The sequence below is a fragment of the Gavialis gangeticus genome, unplaced genomic scaffold (genome assembly GCF_001723915.1).
Source record: "Gavialis gangeticus isolate Ggan-Ray unplaced genomic scaffold, GavGan_comp1, whole genome shotgun sequence".
Taxonomy (NCBI): Eukaryota; Metazoa; Chordata; order Crocodylia; family Gavialidae; genus Gavialis; species Gavialis gangeticus.
The window spans coordinates 13,035,322-13,046,831 of record NW_017729004.1 but is presented as its reverse complement, the minus strand read 5'-3'; the positions used below and the strand labels follow the sequence as shown (position 1 = coordinate 13,046,831).

General features: G+C 42.0%; 1 protein-coding gene across 1 annotated transcript in view; it reads right to left on the bottom strand.

Moving 5' to 3' along the window:
• The window catches only part of LOC109291212 (sodium channel protein type 5 subunit alpha-like), a 374,712-nt gene that overhangs the window by 9,512 nt on the left and 353,690 nt on the right, over positions 1-11,510 (bottom strand). The window contains exons 23-25 of the mRNA XM_019508100.1: positions 10,112-10,393; positions 3,389-3,442; positions 1,334-1,475 (exon numbers count right to left, since the gene is read on the bottom strand). Coding sequence (XP_019363645.1) covers positions 1,334-1,475; positions 3,389-3,442; positions 10,112-10,393 — 478 coding nt within the window. The remainder of the gene's footprint in view (positions 1-1,333; positions 1,476-3,388; positions 3,443-10,111; positions 10,394-11,510) is intronic.

Genomic DNA, 11,510 nt, shown 5'->3' with positions numbered 1-11,510 from the left:
CCCCGGCTGGCAGGGACCTCAGGAGGTCAGCCTGTCAGCCTGGGGCTGCTCCCCCAGCTCAATGTGCTGTGAAGGGGCTAGCTGGGGCACGTGGGTGCTTTCACAAGAGATAAGCTGGAAGGCTTCCCTGCACTGGAGCACCCTCGTGCCCCAGCCAGCCGGGGCAACATATACATGTGTGCTGCTTCAGAGTAAGCTAGTTTACTCCAGCATAATAGGGGTGCATGTGTAGACACATTTACTGCACAGCTAATTAGTCTAGTGCACAATTCCTCCCCGAGGCTCTACTGGCCAGGTGTTGCTTCACACCAGAGGTGTAGCAGGACAGCTGTGACCAAGGGCTCCACCCAAACTTTAAAACCAGCTGCCTGGATGGGGCAGCATCATTTTTAGTCAGGCAGTGCTGAGGGAGTCAACTGATTTTAATGGTTTAATATCATCTCCCCAAAATCTGCTAATTCCTCTCTACCCCACAGGTCTTAATGGCTCTCTATCTTCTTTAACTGGCTTGATGTTCCACTATTCAAATTATTCTTTTTTCTGCAAATTTGCTGGCTGTTAGCCATTCCTTGTAATGATAGGCCTGCAAACCATTTTTAGATGTAGCTAAAAACCTTAACTCTGGTGTGGTAACATTAACTCAGATGTAAAAATTACCAAAGTGATGTACTGGAGGCACTGTCATGACAATTAAGCAAACTCGATTTTGTTTTATGAATCTGAATAAGAGATGCACATTTAACTAAAATAGCTGTAGAACTAATGACAAAATATCTTTTGATTATCTTGACTATTTTTGGCTTAGTTTGTTGTGCTTTTTAAAACTTAATATGCTATTTAGCAAATTAGTGCACAGTCCAATTGCTATATTTGTTTTTGCTTTGATCTTAAGCTAAAAAATGTAGTGCAAGTTCCCTAGCATATTGGTAAAGCTTCTAGTTTCTCTTTAACTGGAGAAAAATGTGTGCTGTGTTATAAATAATGATGCGCTACATCTTCAGCACCCCACCATTTCAAAATCCTAGATCAACCCATGGCTGTGATGGCACCTATTTTTGCACGCCTCCCCCCAAAGGTAGCCCTCTTGGTTACACTATTGTGTCACATGAGTCCTCCTTTATGTGAGCACAATCTTTCTGTCCATGTCTGCAGAGCTCTCATCCTGCAGAGATAAGGGGCAGCTGCAATTGTGTTTTTGTAGAAGTAATACAAGATGGTTTCTAAGGATATGCTGTTAATCAAGATGCTAGAGTGGTTACGCCATTGCTGATAAGTCCGTCCCTAGTGCCACTCGACGTAGCAATCACAAGGGGCTGTGCAGCATATATAGTACTTATCTTTTTCTTTTGTTGGTTGAAATTGTCAATAATGACACCTATGAAGAGGTTCAATGTGAAGAAAGACCCAAAGATGATGAAAATCACAAAGTAGAGGTACATGTATAAACTACTTTCCCATGCGGGCTGCTCCTCACTCTGCACAGACAAAAGGCAAACATAAAAAGAAGAGGGAGAAAAACTGCGCCATCATCACATGTATCAAAATATTTTTGCTGTTAAAATAATCTGTCATTCAGTTGCAAATAACAGAAAAGTTAGATCCCCATTAAAGGTTCACTTCTGGTGTCCAAAATGCCACAATGATTTCTGTTACATTTTACAGTGCTGTCACTATGATAACACCATCATTACACACTAATGGCAGCTTATCAAAATGTACACCTTTCGAATGCATCCACTGTACTGTATTAAGTAGGAGCCCAAAAGGGTAGCAAATTAAAGTCCTGATTAGCCGCCTTCTTATACGAACTAGAAGTACTCTTGGATATCAATGGCAGAGCCACAGTGTAATTATATGCTAATAGATGTCACTGTATTAAAAGCTATAGGATAGTTAGAAACTACCGATTGTTAATTATAAGTTTTCTTTCTTACATTAAGAATATGAACTAATGTGATCCCTGTTTGAAGTCTATTGGCAAATGTTAATTTCTTAATGGTGACCACTCAGAACTAATTGCAACTGCCTTTTGATATCCTGTAATGGAAAAAAAAATGGAAAATCGAAAGATCTATTCGGTCTCAAGTTTGATGCCAGCAGTTCCAGGGTTTTGAGTTTTCTGTCTGGCTCAGGCACTGTGGGGAACAGAATCCAATGTGGTATTTCCAAAAGTTATTTTAACATGTAATGTAAAGTGCTGTAGCTCCATTCAACCTATTTATACCAGGTCTGTATCTGGCCTTTCAAATCCTACTCTCCTGTTTGTGTGACAGGCATCAGTGCGAGTGTGTTGCACCTTCAGGTGAGGGTGTCAATCCCATGTTTCAATACTTTAATATGATTGTACCCTTTTAGTTACATTTCCAAGGTAACTCTGAAAACAGTATGACCCCCACTACGCAAATGATATGCCAGCACCTACATCTATTCAAAACAATGGCAAAACTACCATAGATATCAATGGATATATGATGAGATGCTGTATATCTTATTCACTTGTCTACCACCGACTACATTTAGTGCTGAACTTCTATTGCAGTGGTTCTGAATGTTTTTACCCTCAAGGAAACCTCCATAGCTTTTTGGACTTTAGAGACACTCCAGTTGAGAGCCACTGAACTAGAATCTAGCTGGTGCCAGGTCAGGGTAGTGGGGGTAGGATGTCACCCTACCATGCCCTGCTTTTTCACCATCTGCCCCCTCCCTGCCTCTGCTCTGGGCCTGAAGGGTCCCACTGCCATAGCTGACTTCCAGCGACCCTCACACTAGTGACCAGAGACACATTCTCCCACATCCTGTCCTACCTGCCCCAGGAGCATGGGAGGAGTGGGAAGGATGAGCTGGGCTCAAAAGTGCAGCTTTGTGGCCCCACATTCACTCAACTGCTCGCATGGGTGCCACTTGTCTGCAGGATGCTGGGGCACCCAGTGGGAAGAGGATCAATTACTTATCTCCTGGCATAGGGGCTGGGGGCTGCAGCCCCCCTGGAAGGATCTCATGGCACCCCAGGATCTCATGCTGCACCACCCTGGCTGAGAATCACTGTTCTATTGAGTGATAACATTCACTAACACATGGGGACAAAATTCTTTACGTTAAGCCTAGTGCATCGCCAAGGAAGACAAGTTGCGCAGGCACAACTAGGGCCACCATTATGGTCTTTCATTCTAATGACTGACTGGTGACACAGATGACTCCAGGTTACCCAGCACTGGAAATCAAAGCCTGTAAGCTATATCAGAAGCAAGAGTAGTTAAGGAACATTGTGAAGAGAGAAGAAATAAGGGGGTGGCAATATTATGGGCTGCTAATCACCCTGACTGGAGCAAAACTCAACTAAGACAGGAAAGGAGGAAGCAAAAGGTGGCATTTAGTTTCATTAACTTACCCCTCGTGAATCAACTGCTGCATACATAATTTCCATCCAACCTTTAAATGTTGCCTGAGAAAGAAAAAAACCCAAAATACATCATTCTGAAAAATATAAGCACATTTCAATTGGTTACATCATCACTTTCTAGTGTCCTTCTGAAAAATATTATGCAAAGCAGGCTCTTCACTGTTAATAAATTGCTTTTTCCTTTCAAACCATAGGTACACACGGGTATTTGTTCACACCAGGTATGTCTACATGTGCATTTAGGCATGCCTAAATTTAATGTACACTAACTTAATGCTCATTAAAGTGATTTAGGCTCTCATCTACACATGCATGCAATAAAGCACATTAATGCTGAGTGCACGGACTGATGTGGGATTAAAATTAGTTCCAAGTCCATCCATATGCAGTGTTAATGCACCTTAACACATCTACACATGCATTAATGTGTTTTAGCTATTTGTGCCTAAATTTGCAGGTAGGTCTTGCCTGATCAATCTCATTTCCTTCTATGACCAGGTGACATATCATCTGGACAGAAGGGAAGAAGTTGATATCATATATTTGGACTTTAAAAAAAGCCTTTTACCTGGTAACCCATGATGTCCTCATGGAAAAATTGGGCAACTGAGGCCTTGACTACTCCACAGGCAATGGCTGGGGAACTGGCTCTGAGGTAGGACCCAGAGGGTGGTAGTTGACAGAACTGAATCAACGTGGCATTCGGTGACTAGTGGTACCCCCCAAGACTTCGTTCCTGGACCTGTACTCTTTCATGTCTTCATAAACGATCTGGAGACTGGTGTCAGAAGCAGACTGGCTAAGTTCGCTGAGAACACCAAACTTTGGGGAAGAGTGTCCACACTTGAGGATAGGCTGGTGACCCAGCCTGACCTCAGTAGGCTTGCAAGGTGGGCAGATGAAAAGTTGATGGCATTCAATACAGAGAAATGCAAGGTGCTCCACCTCTTATAGGCTCGGCAATGATACACTAGCTAGCACCGTGACTGCAAGAGACTTGGGGGTTATGACTGACCACAAAATGAGCCATCAATGCAATACTGCAGCTGGCAAAGTGAACAAAACTCTGGCTTGCATCTACTGATGCATCTCAAGCAAGAGCCAGGATGTCATCCTCCCGGTGTACTCAGCCTTGGTGAGGATGCAGCTGGAGTACTGCGTCCAATTCTGGGCTCCACAATTCAGGAAGAACGTGGACAAGCTTGAAAGAGTGCATTGGAGAGCCACACTCATGATCAGAAGGCAGGAGAACAGGCCTTATGAAGACAGGCTGCGAGCCAGGGGACTCTTCAGCCTGGAGGAGCGCAGGCTCAGGGGTGACTTGGTGGCAGCCTATGAGTACATAAGGGGTGTGCATCAGGATCTGGGGGAGCACCTGCTCACCAGAGCGACCCAAGGGATGACAAGGTCCAATGGACACAAACTCCTGCGGGACCATTTTAGGCTGGACATAAGGAAAAACATCTTTCCTGTCTGAGCCTCCAAGGCCTGGAACAGACTCCCCCCAGAGGTGGTACAAGCTCCTACTCTGGACACTTTTAAGAAGCATTTGGATGTTTATCTTGCTGGGATCCTATGACCCAGCTGACTTCCTGCCCCTGGGGCGGGGGGCTGGACTCGATCTTCCAAGGTTCCTTCCAGCCCTAATATCTATGAAATCAATTTAGTCTCCAGAATTTGAAATTCTTCCTTTCTGCACACATACAATTCAAGCACACAAGAAATACCAATGTCCCCAACTGTCTGCATCTCTCTGTGCTAAGTTTGGTGCAGGACTTGGAGGAAGGAAAAGGAAAAGGGGGCTTCATGACACCTCTGCTGCACCTTACTAAGTTCCTTAAATATGAAAGACATTTCTGTTTAAACCAAAGACTCTATCAGGGTTCAAGTCTTTTATTTTTAAAGATTTTTCAAGTGTGAAAGGGTGGCAGCATCAACTACTAAGATGCTAAGAAGTGGTTTTAGTATTCTGCATCAAGAATATTGCCCTCTGTTTCCAATATATGCTTTCCACAGTTCCAAGACTGATGATAAATTACACAGCCTTAAACTTGCCTCTGCTCTAAATCACCCTCACTTTATCAGATTCTCATTCGAGTTGCAAGGATGTAAATAAGGAGTAAATCAATGGTTGTATTTTGATTTTATAATTGTTATGAGAAAAGAATCAGCTACGTTTCCTTTCACTGAGCTACCCTGATTTATACTAGTATGCTAGGAGGCAGAATCATGTCCAGTATTCCTGCTGACACTTGGGGTTGAGTTTTCATTGTAGTGCCTTGGCACCTAATTCCAGATAATGCTAACTGGAATTTTGTGCATGACTCCCAGAGGGAATTCAGCCCTTTGTGTGTAGCTAGGTATGCCTAAAATACTTTGTGAAAAGTTCCATTATATACCCTCTGCTATTAAATTAAGTCCTTTGGGTAGTGCTTGCAGTCTATTCTCTCTTTTAAATACTACTTAACCAATACAAATTTTATCCAAGGGGTCAGCCCTATTTATTTTTCATGAATTCACATAAAACTATTCAAAGTGTCATACACGTTTCCACTACGGGCTAAAATAGGCAGTCCCTGAAAATCAGTACTTGGGGAAAAAAATCTATCCATACATGAGTGTTCAGAGTGTCAGAAAAGAGTTTAGAGGTCAGGTGACATTTTATTGAAACAAATGAATATTTAACCCTGCCATGCTGATCTCTCTCAACCCTGCCATGCTGAAACCTCTCAGCTACTCTGATAGTTTCCTTTTTGCTGCTTATTTTTAACCCTGTAAAAGGCTCTCCCATTTTATTATAGACGCTTCCAGTTCAGTCTTCTGTGTAGAAAGGCTGGATGGAAGAAATAAGAGGTCGCATTGTCTGTGCCAGCAGAAATTGATAGGCTCCCAACTTGTACTTTCCTCCTTTTTTAAGAGAAGTCTTTTCACTAGACATTTTATTTCTGGATATTCCAGCACATGTCATAAAAAGGCATTTAGCAAAATACAGGGCAGTACTTGGTGACAGTGATTGGTGAACTGCTCTGAGAAAAATATCACAGGAATGCAGAGCTTTGATTTTGTATTTTCCCAAGATGTCCAGAAATAAGAGCATTAAAAATCCCATCTGGCTTCTGGAAGGCTTCCCTAGACACTTCCGCCGAGAGGAGCAGATATCAGGAATGAGAGAAACATAACACTGGGACAAGACATGACATATCTGGAATTAGTAGCCACTTATACCCTGGATCTAGAAGTGACAAAATCTTCATGGGGGTGTTTGTGATATTATCCTTCCTGGAAGCTATCCAGAGGAACACCATATTCAGCAGAAATTGTCACACGATGAGACTATCTGCTGATAAACACATTTTGGAGCACGACTGTATTTCACAATTTGACTGTGGGTATATTAGGGCAGGTGTGGATAGGTGGACCATGGCAAACTGCCCCTCACCTTTGCATGACCAAAAGGCACCTTGAAATAAAACAAACATTTCATTTTGACATTCTGAGGTTTTCTTTTCAAATGAGAATATAGACATCACAATATGAATATCACAATTAATTTTCAGTGGCCGCTTTTTAAAGGCAGAAATGATTCATTTTTGTATCTTCAAAAATACTTTGAATGGAACGCCTCCTTAGAGAAGCGTTTTAAAACTAAAATAAAACTGCACCACAAGAGTTACCCTGCTCTAAGGAACAAAGGCAAGATATCATCCACAAGCAGCGGCAAGTTTCTTCGTCTTCTGTGTTAACCCTGTTATCTTCCAGTTTCACTACTGCTCGTCTCCAATCCATTTTATTCTATAGCTAATACTAATTTAATGTACACCGCTGTGCTGACTAGCATGATTTTGGTTCCCAGAAAGACCCAGTTCAGGGCTTGTGAGCACTTTGTGAGAGAAAAGCTGATGCCATCTATGCTGCTTCTATCTAACAGGTTCATAAATTCGATCATATTGCAATCACTTTCTCCCAGGTTTCTCATCATTTTCACATTTTCCACCAGTTCTTTCCTACTGGTCAGTGCAAGAGCCAAGATAAGAGTATTCCCTACTTGTATCCACAGCTTTCTGGATCAGAAATAGATTAATAGATTGTGAGGTTGGAAGGGACCTTGGAAGATCATTGGGTCCAGCCCCCTGCACCAAGCAGGAAAGAGAACTGGGGTCAGGTGACCCCAGCAAGGTGCCCATACCAGTTAGGTAGTCCATCTTAAGCTCCTTAACTACTGATCTATGCTATATCACTTTGCATACAAATATCATTTTTATAGTCTCAAATGGGCAAGAGGTGGGGACGCTGCTTGCCGTTCTGTCTTGAAGCAACAGGCAGTAAGAAGGGGCTCGGGTGGCCTTGTTCATATGGGCACGATGTACTGTCTAGTAATGGGGTGGAGGGAACTTGTTGTACAGGTGTGGCCCCAATAGACACTGCTGGCATCCCAAGAGCAGAGTACACGTGGACAAGCACTCGAAGAAGGTGAGCCAGCCTAACGGAGAGAACTAAACCTTCAGTCAGCTGGGGGACAGAAAATGCACAGTCTTCAAAAAAATAAGAAATTCAAATGACAGAAAGTGCTAAAAGCAACCTAGTGGGCTCAGTCACTTATCAACAGTAAAAAAAAAAGGCGGAGGAAGCCTTGTAAATGATACTCCCTATTTTAGAGCCATCTTCTACCTGAGAAGAAGCTACACTTAGTCTGGATGTGCAGTGTGTTGAGAGGGATGAGGCTCAGGTTACCAGCCTAAGGAGGTGAGAAGTATTGTCAGCACTAATAGAAAGGGGAGACAAGGCATGTTTTAACCTTACAGAAGCTTCTCTAACAAGTCTTTTTCCTATCTACCCAGACAAGAATAATAACAGGGCATGAACACTACCACACTTCACTTTTATGGGTAAGCTGGCCACGGCTGCACCATCAATGGGGCTTAAGCATAAAGGTGAATATGACTGATTGTCTGATAGAGAAAAAATGGATGTCTCTCTTCGCTTCTGGTTGAATTTTCCAAATGTAGGTGTCATTTTAACTAATTTTAGACTGAACGTAGAATATGCGTTGATTGTCAGAGCCTTAAAACAGACCTTAATCAGAGACCCAAAGTGTTTCATTTTTCAAAATCAATTCCCATGCCAGCGTTAACATGGTACAGAATATGTTCTCTACATTTCATCTAGATTAACTCATTTTGAAGAGAGAGAAATCTATTATGAATAGAAAATGTGTGGGCTCTCATGTCTGAATAGCTGTTTTACTAATAACTACCAGAGGTCTCTACCAGTTAATGTACAGTAGCCTCTGCAATTATTGGGACATTACTCATTGAGTTTATCACACAGGAAACTGTCAGCTCTGTAGGCAAAACTTGTACGTGATCACTCCAGAATATATTGGATTGTTAGGACATTAAGGGGATGTCAAGCTTCTTCACGCTGGGGGCATTTACACATGCGCTTTACTGTGGAGTTGACTAATTAGCTCTGCAGTAAAGCATTGCATTCTACATGTGCACTAGTATTAGGGCATAGTACATTAATTAACTCTGCCATAGGATAGTACTGTCAGGAACAGTACTATCCTGTGGCGGAGTAATTTACTCTGCTAAAACACACCTGTAGACGATGATGGGACTGGCTGGGGCACGAGGGTCCTAAAGTGCAGGGGGCCCCAGCCAGCCCCACTGCCACCTGGGGCTGACCCCTCAGGCCCCCTGCCAGCATAGGGCTGCTCTGCCCTGGCTCAAAGTGCTGTGGGCCTGGGTGCACAAGTAAACGTTGCACCCGGGAGAAGCTGACTTCAGTGCAAACTGTGCAGGAGTTTATTTCATTGCACTAATAGCATGTGTAGATACACCACTGTGCACCATCGTTTAATAGAGAGGTCGTCTAATTACACCTTCATCTCCTGCATTGTATGGATTGCTTTCCATCCCATTTGTTATCATACAATTACATCAAGTAAACCGATAAAGCATTTTGCAGAGGACATAAAGGGTGCAATCCTCAGTTTCTACAAATTGCCAAAGCTCTCTATTTCAGTGAAGCAACATAGATTGACAGTGGGTGAGAATCTGGACCCAGAGGCCATGATGCTACGTATTAATGAAATTCAGCAGCTGGAAATGGGGAGTAGGAGGAGCCAGGATGACACTGGTATGAAAGAAAGGAGAGTCATATTTTCATTCTCCATATCGGACCTAACTGGAGTACTGGTGAGTTAAAATGGGTTCAGTACAGCCCAAACACCATATTTTGACACAAATTCCTTTTTAGAGAGCTACTTTCTCTTTTGGAATCTCTGATTCAATTTTGCGTTGAGTTACAAGCACAAAAACCACCAACAAAGGTGACTTCAAATAGAGGATCCTGGTGAGCTTGGAAATCCCCTGCAATCCTGTTTCCTAGGGTTTTGAGTGCCTCCTAGGAGACAATATTTTAGCAGTGCATAAAATTTGTCTTGGGAAACTCCTGGTCTCAGCATAAAACCAAAAGCTACTCTAAATACCTATATGATAGTTTCATCAGCTCAAATATAAATAACTGACATCAGCTAAAATGTATGCTTTGCTGCCAAGATAAAGGAAAGCATAGCTGTTAACTTGGTATTTAATCCTGCAGTATGCTGATTTCAATGGGAGTTGGCCATACCTAGCACCATTAAGGTTTTGACTGTTGGACTTCTACCTAGCAAGAAAAAATGTTGTAGGTAGAACTAGAACTTACCACCTGTAGAAGAGCCAGGTAACCAGCACCAACGTTATCAAAGTTGACTTTAACTTTTGTCCAGAAATAAGTGCCAGTTGTATTAGACTCTGCGCAGTCGGTCATGTTGTTAATAATTGTGTAATCTAACGGCATATCCCCCTCAGTCTTGTTAATGCATTTTCCAAACTTCCCTGCAAATAGGTTCACTCCCATGATGCTAAAAATGAGCCAAAATATAAGGCAGACGAGCAGCACATTCATGATGGAAGGGATGGCACCCACCAGGGCATTCACAACCACCTTAAAGAAGTGAAATGAAAAAACACATACAATTATTGTGGGCACTCACATGAACTCATCCTTGAAGAGTTGTTTTGGACACTGAAGTAATGGGGCCAAGATCTCAACTGGCAAAAACTGGATTAACAAGATCTGAGGACCTGTTTTGCTGCTTTGAAAGATTTAGTAACACATATTAAACTTCTTTTCCATTGTAGCTTTAAGGAACCATCTATCAGCATCTCACTCATGCAAAGAGGATTTGCCAGGTGGGATCTCTTAAGTCCAGGGAACAAATCTACCCCTGACCATTATAGACTGTTACTGTGACATCTCCAACTTCATACTGGATAATGTATCTTAATCAACTCACCCCTGCTTATTAGTGCATTTAGGTGGTAATCAGAAATCACTAAGTTATAGCAAGTATTCTCAATGTGTTTAATGGATTAGGAAGAAAGGAGAGAAGCTTTCTTCTAAGCAGCAGAGCATCTAAATCTCTTTCTGAACTCAGGTCTTCTATGAAGTTTCTGGAGTTTTATGAAGCATTTTGATTAACTAAGTAAGAATTGATCCAAAGCTGTTTCACTTGAAAATAATATTCCTGTCTGCATGTTATCTAGAAATAATACCACAACCCAAACAAACATAGATTTAACGTGTAACTAGCTTTTTCCCTCCCACTATAAACTGCACCCAATTCTGCATCTTTTTATTTGTTGAAGATTTCCATTGGTTCCAGGTAGGACTGATGAGCAAACTTGTATAAAATCATGCATTAGAACATGGCATAGGAAAGGAACTGGTTATTTAAAATACTTATAAATAATACTCATGGCGGTATTGGCATAGGAACAAATGTCAACGTTTGCAATATGGTTCTCAAGCAATGCAAAGGGAATGTACAATATGCACAGTATAGACCTCAAACTCACATTTTCAGTAATATCAACATGCACATCAAGGTATAACACTGATATGACAACCGAGCAATAGACATGCTATTCAACGTTCTACACCACTATACAAAATAGGAAGGCCTTTGATGCATGCAAAGCATAACATTAAAGACATTTTCCAAAAAGAAATAGAAGCAAAACCCTGCCACAAAATGTAATGTTCTTCTTACTATATTAAT